This window comes from Pseudochaenichthys georgianus, chromosome 22 (assembly GCF_902827115.2).
Source record: "Pseudochaenichthys georgianus chromosome 22, fPseGeo1.2, whole genome shotgun sequence".
In the NCBI taxonomy this organism is placed as follows: domain Eukaryota; kingdom Metazoa; phylum Chordata; class Actinopteri; order Perciformes; family Channichthyidae; genus Pseudochaenichthys; species Pseudochaenichthys georgianus.
In genome coordinates this window covers 15,837,714-15,860,234 of record NC_047524.1, presented here as the reverse complement: position 1 = coordinate 15,860,234, position 22,521 = coordinate 15,837,714, and the positions used below count along the sequence as shown (strand labels likewise).

Here is a 22,521-nt window from a genome sequence, read left to right as displayed (position 1 = left end):
AGCCTAATCAATCATGACCGTCTGCTGATATGGCATTATGGGCTAGCAGTGTCTTCAGCATCCAACAACATGTCTTCAACAACTCCAAAAATCTCACAAATGCCTTTACTACTGAGTCCAGCGAGGGAGCCTGACTCATTGTGCTGTAGTCATAATCATTGCATGGTGTAGAGCAGGCCGGGGTTTTCAAAGTGTGGGAAGGTGAGCCTCCCCTCAGAGAACAGAAGAACAGCCGCGCTCCCCTTCCCAATTATTATTGCTATTATTATTATTATTATTATTGTTGTTGTTGTTGCAGGGTATTCAATTGCATTTCAAAGAGGTCCAGTAAGAGACGTCAACTTTGCCTCCTTATTACACTCACCCCTACTTTAGTGGGAACAATGAGTCTGCGTTTTTGATGCGCACAGGCGGATGATGCGGGATGCAATGTAGACAGGAATAAACGCAGATCATCCTCTGGCTGCAGCCTTGACCGGTACTTGCTTTTGATCAAAGTAAGTATTATTCAAATTAAAATAAAGGGCGGTGCCGGCCGTCAGCAAACCGAGCTGGCCGTCAACGGCCTGCTGACGACCGGCCGTTCTGTTTTTCTCCAGAACACACAGATGGCCAGTCCGCCCCTGCCAGGACCGGTCCATGAAAATCCTAGCTTCAAGTAATCGTGGTCATACTTCCTCCGTTTTCTGCTAGACGCTGTCTCCTCTCTCACTTTAGGTAACTTCACAAAAAATCGATCCATGTTGCCGCTCGCATAAAGTTAGCTGAAGTTAACTAGCTAGATTTCACTGTTTCTCGTTATTTTTTTCTCACGCTGCACCTCCCCTGAAGCTCTCTGGCGCCCCCCCCCCCCCCCCCCTCCCCCGGGGAGGCGCGCCTCACACTTTGAAAATCGCTGGTGTAGAGCCTGGCAGGAGCCCAGTGTTCCCATCTCCATTCATAAAGAGCTATGCCGACCTGCTAATCATCAGCAGTGTGAGGCAGACTCTCTGTGGGGGGGTGAAAGGTGAAGCAGCCTGGTATCAGACCCAATGATCTGATCCCTGCATGAATGGCCAGAGCTTTCTTATCTTGTCTGCAGAGGAAAAATAAGTAGAATCACAGAAAGGAAATGTCAAGGATAGTATATATGGCAAACATGGTCATTGGCCAAAGACCGGGGCTACCTTAAGAGGTGTATAGCTGGCTAGGAGAACAGAGACAAATGCACAAACAAGCTAATGGTTGCACCAGCTAATGATTCTCCGGGGCAGAGGAATGTCTCTTGGTGATTTGACAAAGCTTGAAAAGAGGACTGGAGCTATTATTGACAGCGGGCCAAAGTGAGGCTTTGAAAGCAGCGGGCGCTCACAGCTTGCACCCTCTCTCTGTTCTGCGGTCATTGACCTGCTCCTCCTCCTCACTCACTGTCACTCCCTTTATAGGTAAGGACAAAATCTAGATGTCCTTCGTTGAACAAAGGCAACAGGAGACCTTTTATTGCAAACGATCCTTGATTTTACATCTGTCTTGCTTTGGCTCATTTATATATATTACGATCATTATCTGTCCCTGAGGTCTGTTCATAAGGAGACAGTGATGGAGCTAACAGGCTATCAGGACCCTCCCAACTGTGGCTGTTCCACATTATGACGTCATTTTGATGTATAACACTTGAAATCACAATAAGGGCTGTAGTAATGAACTGAGAATAATTACCGGTTGCATTGTCCGAGTGATCAGTGTGCACATTAGTATTGTCTCAGACTCATCTGTTGCCAGTCAGGATCCAAAGTGTAAAAGTAGCACGTGGCAGAGCTTCAGGAGGCGTGCTCTTTAAAATCAGACCAGCTAAGGCAAATTAATGTGGACACTGCAGAAAAGCAGAGGTATGCGTGGCAAAGAAGTACGATAAAGGTTATGTGATATATCAAACAGCTTAATTACCACTGTATACTTTGCTCTCCAAATAAAAAAGCAGTGGTGGGTTTTCAGTTTTGTTGCCTTCAAAATGTAATCCAGCTGAGTTCATATCAGGGGCACTGTGTCGGAGGCAGAGAGAGCTTGGTGTGGGTTTGTGTACTTTCATCTAGCAAGTCTCACACCCACTCTGTCTGCCGATATGTTGCAGTAGGCACTCTGCAGCCAAAGCAGCAGCCTTTCAAAAAGGCTGGCTAGTCGGGGGCTGAGAGGGCTTACTGGTAAATTGGCAGCCCAGGGAATACCGGGTACTCTCACCCCGGCGCTCGCCCACTCACATGCTTTCATTCCCCTTTTTACCCTTGACCATTGACTGACTGCACTCTTTCTCTCTAGCAAGCATAAATCTGCCTTTCTAAGAAGTCATTTGTTCATTGTTTGTCCTCTCCCCTACTCTCCCTCACTTTCACTCTTCTTTTTAATCTCTCTCAGTTTTCCAATTGACTCAGAGCATCGTTCATTCAGGCAATCCATCTTTCTGCTCTTAAGTATATCCTCCCTTATCTGTGTGTCTCTCCTCATGATTAATAACACTCTCAATCATCGGGCTAATTACATCCTTCAACAAAGGCAAAAAAAAATACAATTGTGCACAAGTGTACACTCACTAGCCGCACATACTCTCTCGTGCTCATGCATGCATGCACTGTAGGCATACTAGCCAAATCTGTTTGAAGTGAGGGACCCTAAAAGAAGAGAAGGCTCCTGTATGCATTAAGTATTCATGTGACGTGTGGTGGGGGGTATACATGTGCTTGTGTGTGTGTGTGTGTGTGTGTGTGTGTAAGGGGTAGAGAGAGAAAGAGAATACTCGCAAATTGCGCCGCGAGCAGCCAGCAATCGAGCGCTGACACCTCGTCTGGCAGTTGGAGGGAAAAGGGGCTGGGCTGAGGAAAGAAAGAGAGAGAGCGAGAAGAGGGCGGCAGTGAGAGAGGAGGGAGTTTGCCTGTGTGTAAGTGTGTGTGTGAGAGAGAGAGAGGCAGGCAGGGAGAGAGAGAGACACGGCAGGACAGCTGCCAGCATTTCTCCGATAGCAGTGGAAAGACCGAGAGGCGGAACAGGAGTAGGAATTCTCCTCATTCTCAGCCAGCCAAGGAAGTCTTCCAGTCCAGCCAAGCGTGCTGAATCTCTCCCCCTCCTCCCGCCTGTACGCAGCAGAGACTCTGGGAAGGACCTGGGCATCAGGACCTGAAGCCACTCACAGCAGACGCACCACAGTGGATTTACTTAATGAGAGACAACCATGCTGCCTCTGGGAAGAATGCAGAATTGGATGTGAGAGAAGGAGTGAGTTGGAGAGCAAGCTGGTGCTGGGTTTCTGCATCACTAAACTGACGCTGAACTTTGTCTGGAGGAACAAGCATGCGGAGAGTTAGAGGTGCTTAAGTGGTGCATGAACAGAGGAGGTGCTCCTTCTCATCCTGACCTCCTACAAAGCTCTCTGGACCACCTGCTCACTGTGAAGCTCCTGCAGTCTGCTCACCTCCACCCTGACCCACCTGGCCCTTGTTCCATTTAGCTAGTATGACGCCCACGCCTCCTCCTCCTCCTGGTTCTCCCTCGGCCCCCCCAGCTTCTTACAAACCTCTGTGAAATCAAGTGGAACCTCGATGATTGCGATCGGAGCAAAGAGGACCCCAGTGCCCCAACTAGTGAGCAGCCCCGCCTCGCTCTGTTCTCTGTGACTGCATGTGCTGGCGTGTCAAATGTGCAAGTAATGGAGAACAGTGGCAACACAGACATGGACCGCAAAGTTGAACTCTATCGGTTGTCCGTTTTTGGACTATAAGCATAAGCCAGATAATGGATTGGAAGGAGCTGTAAGTACACCATTGCAGCATGTTCTTTTCTGGTGCATGTTGAAACAAACCTGTGGTTCAGCTCGAGTATACACACTGCGGGAATATTTTGTACAAACTTGAAAGGCACAGGTTTTCCTTTGAGTGTTTAAACCAAGTTGTGTAGGAAAACGGCTTCATTAGCATGGAGATTGGGAGTGAACAGGTGGACAAGCTGTTGTGGGCGAATACATCTGAGACTCCCCTCACCGCCTATTTTCCATTGACTGATCATATAGTTGGGCAAGGCAGCGAGAGGAAGAGGGAAGGAGGGAGCAAGGGAGAGATAGAGACATAGAGAGAGAAAGTGACAAGCAATTAATTTCCCTGTGCGCATGTGGTTGTTGTCTACCTTGAAGAACACACGTGCACCGGTCATCATTGTGCAGCATGAACAAAACCTCAAGGTTACAAGCACTGCTTTATGTTGTGAGCAAGACTGTTATAAATCAGTACAGTATACTTGCCCTTTTTCCCTCTTGATGCTTGATTTATCTCTTTGCTAGAAGAGGACGGGGGACAGAATGAGGTATGTGACAGAGACAGAGAGACAGGGTACATTTATCTTGAATGAAGACTGCGGAAACCTCACATAAATGCGCATACCCACTCTCCAGCCTGCACACACACAAACGCAGTCGCACACAGCCACGTGTACTCTGGTGTAGTTTCCCCTTTCTCTCTCTCTCTCTCCATATCACATTCATCTATTCCATCTCATTTTTTTTCAGTCACACGATCCGTCTCGCATGCTATCACACATCGGCAGCTCCCTGGGGAGAGCCTTCTCCTGTAGCCTCCTTGGATGCAATAATTATTCCATCAGCCGGCACTGTGTTCCCTGATTGTGCTCTTGGGCTGTCGCTGCAGGGGGCGCACAGTGGAGAGGGGAGTGTTGAGGAGACGAGGGGGGCCGGTTGTCACTCCAGGACGCAGGGAGAGGGAAGTGGAGGGGGGGTTGTCTTTTTGTCAGCAGCCCACCCAGTCCTGTCCGGAGCCCAGAGCAGGGCTAATGAGCTCAGGCTGGCCTATTAGGAAACTGCTCACCGGGACACACGTGGCTCTGCCCTTTTTATGCTCTTTCACATGCCCTGCTTCTTTTACTTCTCCCTTTTTCCCTTGCTCTGCAGATTTCTCATCTTTCAATCTCTCGTTTGAATTTTCTTTTCTCTCTCCCCAGTGTTGACAATAACATCTTTGTCTGCCCCGCATCGCTATGAAATCTGACTGCTTTAATGAAAACCATTTGAGTGCATTTGAATTTCCTCAGAGTATTACTTTCCTCCCTGACCTTGAGTTTCCAGCTGAGGAACGGTGTTAGCTGATCCAGGGCGAAGCCATACCTGGAACCACTCTGAAGTCTGGCCAGATTCCCTGCAGGCGGTGCAGACTTATTGGTGCTGTCCTTTGAGTTTCAGGAGGTTAGACAGAAAGGAGAGCATGTGCCTGATTCAGTTGGCCCTGTGACCAATCCATGTCTCCCTAGCACGACTCTCGGAGACAAGAGGCCAGGTTGATAGTGGATTTTAATTAGAGCACTGTCAAAAAGCTGGATTCAGTTACAGCTGAGGGTTCTGTTGGATGCCAGCACAGCAGAACTCATCAGGCAGACATGCCTAATAAAGAGAGAGTTGGGTTTACCTGCCTGGCTCTCAACTGCTGGTTCTGGCCAACAAGTCTGTTGGAAATGATCAAAGATCCCAACAAACAGCACAAGCTTTGACTTAAAATAATGGGTGAACACTATTGTAATTGTTTTGCTTTGGTAACAGAGATAGACATGACTGTATCCCAGAGGGCAGCGTTTCAGCACTACTCTCCTGTCATGTCTATGACAATTGTTTTGTGTTTGATCAAAGATGAATGCATGCGTTTACCGTGCCTTCCTGCTATGACAGTCTTTATTTAGTCCCTGATAGGCAAAGAGCCTTGCCTGGTGATAACTGTTCTTATGGATTTGCAGTGTCTATAGCAAAATCAAGGCATAAGTGCACTCTACCTGCTCCAGTTGAAGTGGAGGGGCTGAAGCATTATCATTCCTGGCAGGGGAGTTTGAGGTGGGAGTTGTAAGAAACATCAGTTTTAGAGTGGGAAATGGTCGGGAGTGGTGGCACCATGTAGCTCTCCTGCTGACATTGTTTTCTTTAGGGGAACTAAAATGAGATTGTTGACCTTTTATGTTACTGTTTCAGCGTGGGATTTCTAAAGGCTTTGCAGCACACCCTTATAAAAACGTTGCTTGGTACCATGCTGTGAGAAAACATAAGAGGAATACAAACAAATATTTGCTTATGTATGAACTGTTTGTATTTGTGGTTTCTAAGTTTAGCTTCAACCTCAAAGCGTTATTTGTTCTCTCTTTGCAGGGCAGCTCAGAAGCTGAACCTGTCCTCTAAGCGGAAGAAGCACCAGCCCTCACTGCTCCACCCGCAGGAGCCCTCCATTTACCCCACCAACTTCAGCGGCATCCTGCAGGTCTCGCCGCCCGCTGCCCCGCCATGCCTGCTCCGAGCCGTGTCCAAAGTGAAAGAGAACCCAGGGATGGGAAAGGTGAGAACAGACTTGAATGCATAACTCCATTGCTTGTAAAGTACATACACATGGAGACTCTGCTCATTTAAGCCCTATTAACCCCCCTGCTACACACCCACACACAGATCCACACAGACCCCTATTTAAAGGGGAGAATGCAGGGTGGTGACACACTTGTCCGCAGGCAGCGTGCCGTCTGGTCCAGTCCATGCAGATGCAGTCAGATAAGCCTACTGGAATGTCATGAGTTCATGCTGTTTGTGAGAACAACATTCCTCTGTCTGAAAACAGAAAGACAGAAAAAACTATAATCCACAAAATGGAGGACACGTTGAAGAGCAGGGTCTCTAATTCCCTTTTAGGTACAGTGTGCAATGATGAAAGTCAGGCTGGCAGCAGTAGGACGGTCATTAAACAAAGCTGTATAAACACATCGCTCTTCCTTTGTGGTTTATTTGGTATTGTTTGTCTGAGCGGCGTCCTGTATTTCTGAGGCAGAAAAAGTCCCCTAACAAGATTAGATCCCACCTGGATAGGAAGCGCTCTCTTCTGTTGTCAGGTATCCAGACGGTTGAGATTTTGACACATATTGTAACTCTTCCATTCAGACAAAGACTTCATAAAAAACAGTGTTATTAACAAGCCTACTCAAGCCCACACCTGAGGTATACTATACATCTGTGCCGCTAAAAGGGATGGTTTGAAAGGGAAATCAAGATTTATGACATTGTTTCAAGCCCTGATTTTCAGGTTATTGTAAAGGAAATACAGCAATGCTAATTATTTGTCCCTGTTTCTCTCTTTTCCTTTGTGGAATCACAGTGGTAATAACATTTGATGTCCCCTACATGGTTTGGATTTTGCTTGTGACTGTTTTATATTCAATCTAAGACTCTGGTGAATTTCTTGTTTCCATCAACCGTATGTGTGTCACTTCCACTTTTGACCTTAACACAGTTCCAGACGTTGACTGTTGAGTGGTTAGAGGAATGCCAAGCCACACTAATGGATTTTCTGGGGGGATCAAGGGACACAGAAACAGGGCCATTAGCACAGAGTCCGAGGTGTGAAAATACTGCACCCAGTCCTCTGTGGCCTGCAGTATCTGATCTCTGCCAACATAAATACAACTGTGACATTAGCTTGCCTGGTAGCCTCTGTCTGGTCGACAGACACTCGGTAGTCATATGTAGAAGCCCAGTTTAAATGTCATAGCAAATGTAATTTACTCAACATATGCACACGTCAGTCACAATCACGGCTCCCTACGGAGTGTAAAGAGACTTTGCACTTGGCCTTCAGAATGCAGGATGAATTCACTCACTGAAAGAAAGGGATTTCCACTGACATTGTTTCAGAGAGCTGGAGCCTACGTCTGTAGAAATATTTATATACTAGTCGTGGGAAGAATGGGCCTTTTGTGTAGGCGTGGAGACGGTGGAGAGTCCCAGGCTGAGTGAGACAGTCTGTCAAAAAGAAACAGGAGTTAGTTTTAAGGTTTTTCTTTCAATGCCTGAGAGGCTTCTTAGGTATTTTTTCAAAAAGCTTTGAAATGGATCAGGATGGAGTTGCCTTTCACATATACTTAAAGATATAGAAACTGTTCTGTTGATACAATGCTAGGCACAACACTAAACACTCAGGGGTCAGGAGAGACTTCTATACATATCCCACAAGCTGTTTATGTCTCCTGTCTGTCACAGACACATTCCCACAGTGCCTTTGGAGATATAGTCGAGGAGTATTTCTGACCATGAGATAGTGAGGCAATATAGAGTTGTCAGCAATACAAAAGAAGGCACATTGAAAGTCAAATGGATTGTCACAAGCACGGCCACACCCACAAAACACACAGTCAGTACATCCTCACCGCATGTAGAGGCTGGAAATGGTTAAATGTGTGATTTTGTTTGTAAGAGGTGCCACTATACACTGGCAGAATGACCTCACTCCTGTAACCATGGCAATGACGTTAGACATGAATGGGCTTGTCAGAGCAGTGCCGAATCAACATCTTTAGATTTAAGCCGCTATCCTTTTTAGCGTTTCATGCGGGCATGATGAACTGTACCCTGACCTGTGGAATGTGTTAAGACTGTAAGCTCACGTTATGAATGTCACGCCCCAGAAATGCAACAGGGTATGATTCGAGCTTCTTAATGTAGAGCTGCCATTTTCCAGGCCACGGAGGGGAGGGAGAGGAGAAAGAAGGAAGAGTATGTAGGTGGAAAAAGAGGGGGGCCATATGCTCCTGCACTCACATGCTGGTGAGCTGCTACCGGTCCAGAAAAACAAACCCCGCTTCGAGGGATAATCCCCCAGCGTGGCAATTCACACACATTAATTTCCACCATTTTCTTCTGTGACTTTCAATACGCACTTTGCTGGTTTTCACTGACACCATTAGGCAGTGTGTTGACCCATCAGGTTCACCAGTCAATGGTAGACTGGGTGTTTCCATGGAAACCGCCGATGTCCATCAAATTTGACATAGTGGATGTGATGTTAATGCACAATGCGGCTTTCATTTTAAATACCTAAAACTTATATTTAAAAAACGTAACATTCATGATTTCTCTTTCCTCTGCTAGTGCACTGCCAGTAGAATGTATAAACCTCAGCCTGCAATTGTGTTACTCTCCGTGCTTAACCTGAAAAATGCTTCCTTAAATCCCACTCCGTCTGCACATTTTTCATGTGTTATGCTTTTTCACTTTCTAATCCAGCCTTTTCTTCTGCTTATCTACCTCCCTCTGTGGTTCAGGTGAAAGTGATGATGCGTATCTGTCCGTCCCTGGAGACTGCAGACTCCTCAGAGTCTCAGTCCTTCTTGAAAGTGGACAGCAGGAAGAAGCAGCTCACCCTCTACGACCCTGCGTCCAGCCCACACTCCAGCTCAGGACACAGGAGATCTGCCACTGTGGCTGTCCCAAAGATATTTGCCTTCGATGCCGTTTTTACCCAGGATGCCTCACAAGTAAGTGCCAGCAGGGAAGGTGTACTATATGTGTGTCTTCATGCTGGCAGGGTGTGACCGGGGGCTTAGAGAAAAAATGCCTGTCTTGGGTCAGGGGGCATTCTTACCAGTGTGGGCCTAACAGCTGGGCCTTTTAAGCCCCCTGGGGAATGATTTGAATCCACCCAAGTTATATCTAACCTCTCCTTTCATAGAACAGCTATATCTGACCTCAACCCTCTGTAACACACAGCAGGCATACCCACGGAGATCAAAGACAAAGGTCAGATACATGTTTACTATATGCAGACCAGTTTTGCTCTCTCCACAGTTTAAAACAAACACCATAGTCTTTTAATGAAATAATTGTATATATGTCACTCATTGCAACATTTCCTAAAAAAGAAATCTGAGGTCAAGTATTTTTTGCATTTCCCCATGGTGCTGTAAACTCTAAATAGCTGTGAGTATTGTGTCTCTGTAGCAATGAGAGCTTCAGATCTTATATCATGCCACCTACATGGAGCAAGTCTTTTCCTAAGTAAGCTGCTGATAGCTAAAGCCCAAATGTTGCTGCTGGAGAGCTGAGGCCAAGCTGCTAGATTGTGCCGCTGGGACAGCACTGCTGGTGGCTAACAGTAGCGGCAGGCTGTTCTGCTGTTGGAGGTCTTGTTTGCAGTGTGATGTATGGGAAGGGGCCTCCGCTGCAAAAGCACTGCCCCAGAGGACCCATGCTGAAACAGATTGCAAAAAAAGAGCCGCAAGTTGCAGCACACACACTCCCGAGTGATGAAAAACACTCAAACCATTAATGTGATTCTTTATAACCAATGCATAATAACGGTTTAGTTTCTAGGATATCGTTTTGGATTCATTGTTCTCTGTATGCCAGTTTCAAAGTCTTGGATGTAGTTCAAATGTAAATTGACTGTGTGGATGCTGTTTGTGTTTCCACAGGCTGAGGTGTGTTCAGGGACAGTAGCCGAGGTCATCCAGTCTGCGGTGAACGGTGCAGACGGTTGCATCTTCTGCTTCGGCCAAGTCAAGCTCGGTAAGCTCTTCCACTGGCAAGAGATTAAACAAGAGCCTTTGTTAGTCGAAGAAAACTCTCATTGCTCTTTGTTGGCTGCACTTGATGTCCACAATTGGCTTAGCAGTGCACTGGAGTGAGTCAAGGAATGGGAGATTGGAGGAAAGAAATGGGTAGTGAGTCTGGGGTGGGGATGAGGGGTAAAGTGCTGCATCCATGCTTCAGGGCTCAGTCTGTAATTAAAATCTTAGTAATTGGCCTGGGCAGTGCTCTCAGGCTGAAGGGCTAGCTCTCCTCATGCTGCGGTTTCCACCAGGTATAATTCTCCACAGAATTACTGATTCTGGAATGAGTCCTTGGAGTAGAGTCGTTTTAGTTTACATTTACTGGATACTACCTCGAAAGCCCCACATCAGCCCCTATTATTATTTTTATAATCACTTGTATATTATAACCATCAGAAAATATCTCATGTTCTTGTCTATTAGTTTGCCAACTCACTGCGCGTTCGAGACTTGATGAGAGAACTCATTTTAATTTTGAACATATAGTGAGAGTATAAGGCAGTATTTCCACATTCATCCCCCTCTCTCTTTCACACATCCCCAGGCAAGACATACACCATGATTGGCAAAGACAGCTCCACTCAGAGCCTAGGCATTGTGCCCTGTGCCATTTCCTGGCTCTTCAAGCTCATCAATGAGCGCAAGGAGAAGACGGGCACCCGCTTCTCCGTTCGAGTGTCTGCTGTGGAAATCTTTGGGAAAGATGAGGAGCTGAAGGACTTGCTGTCTGACGTGTCCAGCGGCAGCCTGCAGGAGGGCCAGTCCCCTGGCATCAGTCTGAGAGAGGATCCAATCTGTGGCACTCAAGTGAGAAACACCTCTCCACTCTTTCTTTGTTCCCTGAGCCTTCCATTCTCTCTGTGGGTTTACAGTCTTAGTCTGACTGAGTATTGATCTTTTTATGTCTATGATCTCTAAAAGATATTTGACTTTCACTTGTGAGTGCTCTTGTGTGTATGTGTGTTTTTTCATCTCTTTTTGTACTTCCCAGTCCACCTCGCTCTATCCTGACTCTCTCTCAAATCCCCCCTTTATATTTCCACCAAACTCATCTGTGGTATTGATGGCTTTCTTCTTACCTTTGTATCGACTCTTTTGTCAGCATCTGTCAGCATCTATTACCCATGTGTTATTGCTGGCCCTCTGCAGCACAATAGGAGCATTATCGGGCGATGGGGGAGGACCGTATGATTGCAGGCACTCACAGGTGTCGCTGTCAGATGTTGTTTTTTGGGGATCTGTATGGACTGTGACTTCAAAGGCTGTTTAATTCTGTGAAGCGCCTTCTTGCTTCGCCCTCTCAACAGCCACATGTGGGCTCCCTTCATGATGCCCCCCGCCTTCTCTCTCTCTTTTACCTCCTCCTTTGCCCCTCTTCTCTTTCTGTATCTCACCACCAACATCATCACATCCACGGTGAGGGAAGTGCCCCTGCCTCCTGCTCCACCATTACCTCTCCTAATCCTCCTCCCTCTGTGTGCATATCTGCTGTTTTAATCGCCCCCGAGACCCAATCTAATGGGAAAGAAATGTGTGCTGGGGTACTAATTGGCTCCCGTCTCATTCTCTTTCCTCTCTTCCCTGGTATCCTTCCCACATCCGTCCTCTTTCTCAAGCCCTATGTGGCCTTCATTGCTCAACCCTAACCCTATTTTCCATCTCTTCCTCCCCCCACAGCTCCAGAATCAGAGTGAGCTTCGTGCCCCAACGGCTGAGAAAGCCGCCCTCTTCCTTGATGCGGCCATCTCAGCACGCAGCACCAGCAGACCCAGCGTTGAGGAGGACGAGCGAAGGAACTCCCACATGCTGTTCACTCTGCACATTTACCAGTACCGCATGGAGAAGAGTGGCAAGGGAGGAAGTTAGTAGAAATTAATTACTGCATTTACACCACTAGCCATGTTCCAACAAGTAACCACCTTACTGTACATGTACAGTATGCAATACACTACTATGGTCATTGATCGATTATTTAGCACTTTTACACATAGTTTCACATATGTATTCAAAAATAGAACAGATGCAGCATAATTTCTTTAGTTGTTTCCTCTCCTGATTACAGTCAAAGGGGACTTCCATTATACACTGAATGTAATAAGGTGATTTTGTGGTGATGTTGATGGCAGAAAAGTTGACTATAAGTATGAATAGAGCAAACAAGTCGCTTATTTGCAATGTTTATGGATGACTAGGTTGTGGGCTCTGCACGACTGAAATGTATTTGTATGCATGTCTTGTGCTTTGATCAACAGCAAATTAAGATTTGAAGCCTCACTGACAGGAGCTTCATGTTTTGCTGCTGCACTAGCAATTACATCAGTCTTCCACATAACAATGTGCTGCCCTGTGATTTTTACAATGACAGCCAATTCCCTCTCGCTGTATTTGAAATCAGATGAAGAGGATGTGCCTCCTCGTTAACATGAGGTACACATCTGGTGTGACTTTACCAGTCAGTCTGCAATTTGAATCACTTCCGTGTGAAAATACTGATACAAAAATAAATCAGAGAACTCTGCCAATCTTCTGGGCTGAGCCGTGGCACTCTGTCCTCTTAGCACTGTGCGTGAGGAACTGACTTCAGAGAGGGAATGTCTGGCCTGTGTTCACCTGGTTGTTCTTCTCTTTTTGGCACAGTGTCAGGTGGACGGAGCAGGCTGCACCTTATCGACCTGGGAAGTTGTGAAAAGGTCCTTAGTAAAAGCAGAGACGGAGGGGGAGGCTTGTGTCTTTCTCTCAACGCATTAGGAAATGTCATCATGGCTTTGGCAAATGGAGCAAAACATGTACCTTACAGGTAAGAAATGCACCATTAGTTATACAGCCTCTCTTACTGTGTTTTAGCCTCTGTAAAGTTGTGTTATAAGTAATACTTTCAGGCAAGTTGCTGCATGTGTCATCAGCCATGCAGGTTTTCTGTCTGAACGTTTATCTAGTGTGTTTAGTTAGCATTGTATAATAGCTTTCCCTGTTGTTGCACAAGATTATATTAAAGGAACTCAGGTATGACAAGACTAATGACATCAGCTCAGTATTTGTCAGCTCAGTGAACTTAAAATGGCTCCTCCTGAGCTCATGTCGGCTACCGTTATTGTTCTTTTGAAATACTACCATGCTGTTTGTTAATAACAGTGTTATGCACCCTGTAGGGACAGCAAACTGACAATGCTGTTGAGGGAGTCCCTTGGCAACATTAACTGCAGAACCACCATGATCGCCCACATCTCTGAATCCCCCGCCAACTATGCTGACTCACTCACCACTATCCAGCTGGCATCCCGCATCCACCGCATGAGGAAGAAAAAAACAAAGGTACAAGGATAGCTTAAAAAGCACTGATAAATATGACGTAATAAACTGATATTGAAATATTGTATTCAATATGCATGAATATTAGTTGTACATATTTAGAAGTTAACAACATAGTTGTTCAGCAACTTAAATTACACTTCTAAATAATGATTTAGGTAGTAGCGTTGCTACATCTAATGGTTTTGTTTATAAATGCAGAGTAATTGGTAATTTAACATTATATTTAAGTGTTGCTATTACAGCAATTACAATCTTAATGTGCGTGTGCCACTTTGATAGCATTCATCACATTTCATGCCACGACTCACGTCCCTAAATCTTTCATCCCCCTGCAATTTAGTAGCTATTAACCAAACGAATGTGTGAATGCTTCTGCAAATGAAAGATTATTAGTGCACTAACTCAGAGCTAGTTTTTCGAGGCTCCTCAACGCATAATCATGTAATCAATAGCACTGCCCGAGGAAGTGTGTAATGCATTCCTTCGGATTAGGGAAATATATGCTCCAGATAATTAGGGGGAATGACAGCATGTATTTATTTGGTACCAGTCCCAGACATGATTATAACACAGTCTACATACAGCAGTTTATATGATTGACATTAATTTCTGTGTGACTATTGACGTGCACTTTTAACCTTTAGATAAATATCGACAGGTAATTTCATAGAAATAAAAAATTACCCATTGATTGATTTCAATATGAAATCGCTGAGGAAATGAATCTACTAAGGATTAAAACGTTTTTGTAAAAAGGAATGAATGTTATATTAATAATGTAAGACAATAGAATCACATTACTGTCATCTCTTAATTAGAATATATTTAAAACCCAAAAGATTAACTTCTCTTCTGCTTTATCTCTGCTTTACAGTATGCATCCAGTTCATCTGGAGGGGAAAGTTCCTGTGAGGAGGGGAGGATCCGCCGGCCGCCCCACCTCAGGCCGTTCCACCCTCGGACCGTGGCACTGGACCCAGACCTGCCCTCCATGCTCAGTGACCCCGACTACTCCTCCAGTAGTGAACAGTCTTGTGATACCGTCATCTATGTGGGCCCTGGTGGGTCTGCCCTCTCGGACAGGGAGCTTAGTGACAACGAAGGCCCACCTGCCTTTGTTCCAATCATCCCCTCCCTGAACAGAAGGAGGTGTACAAAAGAGGGCTCTATGGACAGAGACCAGTTCTTTAAATGCAACACATTTGCTGAGCTGCAGGAGAGGCTAGAGTGTATAGACGGCAGTGAACAACCCACTGCCTTTGTTGGAGAGGTCAAGCAAGGCCCGGCTAGCCCCAAGACCGACATCTCTAAGGAGAGCGAAGGTTCTGCTTCACCAAAGACTGCAGCAAATAGTTCTCACACTCAAGAGGGCGACTCCGAAAACCAATCCCCTAAATCTGGTGCCACAAATCTGCCCTGCAGTCCCACTACAACATCTAAACTAGACAATGCAATGGCACAATGCACACCTGCAGAAGAGGTACCTTCAGACAGTGTCCAAAATGTGTGCAGAACAAGCGCTGATGGTGAGAAAGCCTTTGTTTCTGAAAACATAGTTAGCGCGAATAAACTAACAACTGCTTCTGGGACTGACTCTGAGCCTGTGGTGAGAGAGAAGGTGTACTTTAACAAAAAAGCTTTGCCCAAGCCCTCCCCACCACCATCACAGCAGAGAGACCCCAGCAAGGAACATGCTGGCACTGTGGGAAGATCCAGCACCAGAATGCCTCCTGTAGGAATGAGCCACCAGGTTGTAAAAAGGCGGGATCCTTACACTTCCTCTCTGCTCAGATCTCCTGTGGAAGTGTGCCAGGTGCGCTCTACCTTTAGGGAAAGATGTCTAGATCGGGACATCCTTAGAGCCACTGTGACCGTGCAGCAGCCTGTGGAGCTGAATGGAGAGGATGAGATGGTGTTCACCGTGGTGGAGGAACTGTCAATAGGTAGTCTTGTAGATGGAGATCGGCCATCCAGCATTATCAGCTTTAGCAGTGACTGCTCCCTTCAGGCCCTAGCTTCTGGTTCACGACCTGTCAGCATCATCAGCAGCATCAATGATGAATTTGACGCCTACACATCATCCATGGGAGGATCAGAGGTGAACGTTGCAGTGGGCACACCCCTCCAGGAGGGAGCGTGTATAGATAACAGGGGTTCGTCTATCAGCTCTTGGCTGAGTGAGGTTAGTGTCTGCACCTTGGAAAGTGAAGGGGCTCATTCATCGGACGTCTTCCTTCCACAGGCCAAACACATGGGGCCAGAGGCCGCCTTTTACTTTGATTCCCTGGATATGTTTCATTGTGTCTCTTCTCCTAGAGATCCCAAGAACTCCCTCAATGACAGTGGGTTTAGTTTTTCAGAACATGATAGCGATAGTGCTGCCTCAAGCAAACTATCTTTGACAAAATGCCCCCCATCTCCGGAATCAGCCAAAGGCTCCCTCCGATTCACATCTAAAATAACTAAAGCTCACTCGCTTAGCTCGTCCCAACTTCCACAGGGCCCCTCCTTAGTCCACTCTAGTCTTCCCAGGAAGATTAAACCTACCTCATCCATCTCTCATAGTAGTAGCAGCAGAGAGCCACCAAGGCAAGAGGCTAAGCAGGAGGATCCTTGGCAGCGCGTTGACAACCACTCAGATCCTCTTCCCGACTCCAGCAGCACCAGCAAATTTCTCCGAAATCCCCCCAGTGGTATCCCCACCAGCAAGACAGCACACAACAGCAACAGTGTACCTCGCCCACCCAAGGTGCAGGGGCCTACCTCATCCCAGAGGGTGGTCGATGGCTGTGAGAAGTCAGCCAGCAAGAATCCACCCAGCAAAATGCCTCAGCTGAGACGAGGTGCCACCACCTTGGGAACAGTGCCCGTGATTCATTCTTCCGCAGACTACAAGGGATCTCTAGATATTATTGCATCGACCACAAGCCTTAAATACTCCTCCCTGGGGAAAAACAACAAGGCCATTTCACAGAAAGCGAGCAATCTCCCTAAACCTGGTTGCATCTCACCTCCCCCTCCTCCAGTGAGAAAGTCTAGCCTTGACCACAAGACTAAGATCCTGCTGCCCCAAAGTGCCTTAAACTCAGCATATGGGGAAGCAGGACGGGCTTCTGGAGCAAGGACAGCTGTATCAGAGGATGAGCTTGAGGTACGCCACAGAGCAGACTCTACCAGTTTCAAAACCTCCAGTCTCAACATAGCCAAAGTTACCTCCAGCCTGAAGGCCAGAGGGCCTAGAGGAGCGGCTGGGCAGCATTATGGCAGTCAAATGTCCCTGGAAAGATGTGAAAGCCTGTCCTTATCTGGTTCCAGACCGACGCTTAGTAGGGAGAATAGTGGGACAAGCCTGGGGAGCGGTAGTAGCAAATCCAGCAGATCCATTCCTAGATTTGGAATTCCTAATTCATCCAGCTCTCCAATAGCTACCTGCCCATCATCGCTGAGTGGAGGAAGTATTAGCAAAACAGGTCAGGTTAAAGCTGCTGTGAATCCCAGGTCATTAGGGACCCTTAATAGTAGTAAGGCACGCTCACTGTCAGTCAACAGCTCCAAGGGCCTTAGCTCCTCCACCAAATCTTTGGCCGCCCCTTTGACCAGAAATACCAATGCTAACCTCCCTCCATCAGGGCGGACATCAGCTCCTCGAACCAACACTGCTACTGTCAGCACTAAGCCTGGGAGAGGAACTATCATGGGCACAAAGCAGGCCATGAGGGCTGCCAACAGCCGTGTGAGCGAACTCGCAACAGGCAACATATCAGGCAAACACATAAGAGGAGCAGGAGATTCAGACAGCGGGAATGACAGCGGTGTGAATGTGAATGAGGACAAATCCCCGATAGCCATCCTGCCCTCCCCATACAGCAAAATCACAGCACCCAGGCGGCCTCAACGGTACAGCAGCGGCCATGGCAGCGACAACAGTAGTGTGTTGAGCGGGGAGCTGCCTCCGGCTATGGGCCGCACAGCTCTGTTCTACCACAGTGGTGGCAGCAGCGGATATGAGAGCATGATCCGTGACAGCGAGGCCACGGGGAGCGCTTCCTCTGCCCACGACTCCATGAGCGAGAGTGGCGTGTCGTCTTCAGGCAGAACAAGGAGCTCCAAGTTTCCCAAGAAGAGAGCAAATGGTGAGAATCTCATTTTGGGTTTTTGGGCCATAAATGAGCCAATGCGAGTGCCGTTAGAGGTTACATGCATACCTATCATACTGGCAATAAGAGTGTTGGTACGATCTATCAAACAGTACATGTCCTTGAAGCTACGCACATTAAATCCAGAAATAAATGCCCTCTCCTAGGAAATTAGCCATATAGCGCTTCTACCTTCATGAATCCATTCTTATTACATTCACGACTTGCTGCTTCATTGGATTTTCTCTCCTCCTGTATCAGCAGAATACATTATTCATACATATATGGGGAAATGATAATGCATATATCAAACAACACAACTTTGCACTGTGTGATAATCAAATAAGATGAGTTGTACATCACCAGCAATGAGCTGGTTCAGGTTTTTGCAACCCTGTATATATATAACCATTTGAATTAATGTGCATTAAACCAACCTGATTTCATTCAGGCTGTGTGTGTATCGAATAGCAACCCATGAAACCCTCATAAATATGCAATCACAACAACTCGGCTTGCCTATGTAAGGCCTTGCATCACTTTACATCTCAGAGTGAGACTCATACATATTTATTCATAAATCCCAGCAAATAACACCATTGTATGTCAACAACTCAACTGGTGCCTGTCTGACCTTATGCATGTGTTTTTAGGCTTCCAGAGAAGACGACTTATCCCGGCAACCCTGCCAGAAACCAATTCCCTGGGGAAGAAGGTGGCCACAGCCGGGCAGTGGGTGGACTTGCCCCCTATGTCGGGACCTCTGAAGGAGCCTTTTGAGATCAAGGTGTATGAGATCGATGATGTGGAGAGGCTACAGAGGCGGCGTCAGGAGGAAACTGCAGAGGTAAGCAGAGGGTCGTCCCCCACTTGTTTTTCATAGTCAAACATCTCGCTGAACTTGTTTAAGATAATGTTGTGTCTGGGTCAAGGTGTCGTTAATCCCTCTTGCCAAGCCTCGGCCATACTTTCCATGTGCGACATTGATGCCATGCATGCCCAAGACGTGTCACATTGACTTGTGTTGTGGGAATGTCTTAGTTCGCTTCTTCCCAGTTTCTTTTTAAAGAACAAGCAAGTTATTAGATGTCTCAGACGTCTGACCTTCAGTTAGCTCAGTGGCAAATCCAGGAGTTCAGATGTCTGTGTCCAGATTTCCATAGCATGGTATTTTTGAAACGTTCCAAAGGAGTGTCAAGAGTTCAGGAGGCAATTACTGACGGGGGTTAATTGGTTTGGATATGAGTGATGACTCGGCTTACTGCTGATGCTGATGTGGGGGGTTAAGAAAGAAAAGAGGAGATAGTGTGAGAAGATTGGTCAGGGAATGTGTGATGAATGCAGGGGCGCCCAACACCAGCTCAAATCAGCTCACTGCTTGCATTCCTCACTGGACGCCTGACTGCTTTTTATAGCCGACTCTTCATCTGTGGATCATTAACTGCTCCCACAAGTTTGCTGCTGCCAGACAGGGATTTGTTAAGAGAAGATATTAAATCAGCCCTATGGCGGTTTGATTTTCACTTTCAATTAGGAGACAAATTCATGTTTTTTTCTCTCCCAGTCATCACTGCCCGAATGAGAAAGTTGCTTTTCTGTGCTATTTTGAAATTAGCATTGGTGTCTCGTGCATCAGTAACCTTGTCTACAGTTTATGTATATATTATATTTACACACTGTTTATGTGCTATTCATATAATATTCTGTCTGGTTTAACATGCTAACTTGTTTTATTTGTTCCCCCCCATTTTGTCATCAGCAACCATTCCAGGATGTTGACAAGGTGAGCTAATTTTAATGGTGACCGAGGTTTCAGTATTAGCACAAAAGGCTGTACTAAAGCAGTTACATTATCATCATAATAATTCAACCTACAATCGCCATCATACTGTAAAATCTGAACAATGCCCACATCACAGCACAACTCAGCTTAAGACTTTGTCTTAAACGTTATTATCGCAACAAAAATAACATTTATTCTTTGGGGGCAGGGTTATTTAAGACTAACTATAAGTACTAAGGTGGCCAATGGTTTCTTTTGTATAGCTTTATAATGACTTTTACTGGTAGTTTTCCTAATTCATGCTGTGCCAACTTGAACTGTGTACTAATAGGCACTTCACTCAACTCATCTGTAATTAAACATCTTTGTATATCCCTTAGGGCCTGCTGTATTTTAACAATAAGCTGAAGATGTTAGAGAGAAGGCAGCAGAAAGTGAGAGAACTGAGGGCAAAGTATGAGGTGTTAATGGAGGAGCTAGAAGACACCAAGGCCCGACTGATGATGGACCCCAGCAAGTGGATGGGAGAGTGTAAGTAACTGCTTAAATGTTCTGTTACTGTTAGTTGATAACTATATAATGTTAATTATTTTAAGACAAACTGTGTAAACAAATATTTTTTACACTTTTTCAACAGTTGACGTGGACCAGGCTTTGGATAAAGAGTCTCCGGAGTACCATGAGGCCTTGGCACAGGCCACAGAAGAGCTGGAGTTCTGTGTCAATCTATGCAAGTCCCGTGTCATGATGGTGACCTGCTTTGATATCAGCATGCCAAAAACTGGTGCTCAGGAGGGACTGCGTGAAGTCGAAGTGTGAGGACAAAAGAAAGTCGAGCTGGAGAAATGAGGAAGTGAGAAAACAAAGGATGGTAAAATGTAGCAGTCAGTGATTAGATATCACTGGAATGAAGAACAACAAGTGACAGAGATGAGATGAGAGTGGATCTTCGCATGAACAGAGGACATCTTAAACACCTAGCTACAGTGCCTCGTTGCCTAAAGACATATTTAAATGGCAGAGATATCAAACGTGAGCACAAATGCTGTTGCTTGTATTGCAAGGCAGTGGCCATCACTTACTCAAGAGTCAATGAACAACACCTGGAAGTGCCTTTTGTATTGTTTTTGAGTTATTATTTTTCATATGGTGCAGGTATCCTTAAGCATACCTGAGCAAACCCTGAACATATTGCTTTTAAGAAAAATATTTTATATTGCATTGTATAGTGTATTTATATGATTATGTGGTGTGTACAAATATCCTTTTAAGGGACAAATAAAGAGGAAAAAAGAAAAAGCAATAAGCTAATGTTATTGCGCTCCCAGACTTTGCCTTTTCTCTTGTTTCAAACCTCAGTCAGCATTTTATTCATGTTTATTCAGCCTCTTGCGCCTTATGTTAACTCTCTGGTTCTGTAGTTTTTTAGATTTTCATACTGGACTACGTTTTCTCATCAAGGACTGCATTTGCTGTTGTCGCTCATAGCCTGCCAGCTGGCCTGTGAAAGCTAGCAGGGTTGAGTGAATGTTTTCCCTCCAGTTGCCTTGATCAAAATGGGTCTCAGTGGATGTACTAAGGTAGAACAGCAGTTATATTGGGGAGCTGGAAGGCTTATAAAAGCTGTGCTTGCCTGTGTTTATCTCACTGAAAATGAGACATTACGCCAAAACATATCAATCAGAGGGCCACTGTGATGGATAGGGAGGTATTATTCTTGATTCAGCCATTCTCTCTGGTGCCTCAATGCAACATGTGGTCAAGCAACCCTTGGAGACCCTCCCTACACCAGCCTACGAGCAGGAGGATAGCATGATGAATGGGTACACTGATAGCAGTGCACCTAATTTCTCTCTAAATAGGCTTGGGGTGGGTGATATCTATACACTGTAAAACAAAGCAGCACACATGAGACAGCACAAGTCTACTGGCCTATTATACAACACTTTTTCAAGCGCTACCAAGCCTCGGCTCTATGCATTCCAATACATTTACTGCAACTACTGTAAGAACCTCAATGCTGACATTTTGGCATCTTTTATCCCTAGTTATTTTTCTTATTTTAAATAGTACAATTAACTAGGTTAATGCAGTTTCTCAAGAACTTTTTGTTTACCATGAGTTGATGCAGTGAATAAGAGCAAATGATCGGGACATTTTGTTTAGAAAATCAATCATGATGTCAGCTCTTTGTAGCTGCCAGAATGTGTTTGTAATGATTCAAACGGCTGACGCAAAGAAAACAAAGATGATCGGTGCAAATTATTGTTGTGAAAAACAAACTGGCTTTGTTGAATTGTGGTATGTTTGATTTCTATATTTCTGTTGCAAATATAACTTTGTTTTCTTTCTTTAAAAAATATGTACTCTCTCAGGCCCTTTCTGAAGATGCTGCATGAGCTTTTTTTAATCATTTTTAAGAATGATTTCTACTCCATTTTTTACCATTCTAATTTTTTACAATAACTTCAATTTTCACTAATGTGGGGTAAGGCTCATAAACTAAAAAAATATAACCAAACCAAGACCTTTTTTCCAAGAAATTATTATATGTGGGGTCATATTTCATATCAAAACTCATATTTTCGAATATCTTTCTTTTTGTATAGGATTTTCCAACCCTGTGTATAAATGTATGATATGGCAGCTTGTGTTTTACTTTTACAGTACCTGTGAATAAAATGTTTCTTCTTACTGATGATTCAGAGTTGACTTTTGTTTCCCAGATTCACATATATTCTATATTCATGGGATTGTTTGTTCACAAACAATTGAACAGAAGATAAGACTGAAAGCACTTTATGTAAGTCTGCAATTTCCTAGGGAAATCCAAACAACAATCATATGCGGCCTACTTGCTTTTTCAATTCCGATTTTTCGTCGTCCCATACACAACAGGTAGCTGCAACC

At 45.4% G+C, this 22,521-nt stretch overlaps 1 protein-coding gene across 2 annotated transcripts in view; it reads left to right on the top strand.

Annotated features, from left to right (window-relative positions):
* Positions 1–22,310, top strand: part of kif26ab (kinesin family member 26Ab) — a 66,617-nt gene extending 44,307 nt beyond the window's left edge. The window contains exons 1-13 of one of the 2 annotated variants that reach the window (XM_034111750.1): positions 3,020–3,779; positions 6,164–6,347; positions 9,094–9,306; positions 10,243–10,336; positions 10,925–11,187; positions 12,058–12,241; positions 13,018–13,177; positions 13,530–13,692; positions 14,567–17,825; positions 18,482–18,675; positions 19,588–19,611; positions 19,992–20,142; positions 20,249–22,310. In XM_034111750.1, coding sequence (XP_033967641.1) covers positions 3,763–3,779; positions 6,164–6,347; positions 9,094–9,306; positions 10,243–10,336; positions 10,925–11,187; positions 12,058–12,241; positions 13,018–13,177; positions 13,530–13,692; positions 14,567–17,825; positions 18,482–18,675; positions 19,588–19,611; positions 19,992–20,142; positions 20,249–20,430 — 5,088 coding nt within the window. In that variant the 5' untranslated portion in view covers positions 3,020–3,762 and the 3' untranslated portion in view covers positions 20,431–22,310. Of the gene's footprint in view, positions 1–3,019; positions 3,780–6,163; positions 6,348–9,093; positions 9,307–10,242; positions 10,337–10,924; positions 11,188–12,057; positions 12,242–13,017; positions 13,178–13,529; positions 13,693–14,566; positions 17,826–18,481; positions 18,676–19,587; positions 19,612–19,991; positions 20,143–20,248 lie in introns of those variants that run through there. The other variant, XM_034111749.1, reaches the window with a different exon arrangement.
* The last annotated feature ends 211 nt before the right edge of the window (positions 22,311–22,521 follow it).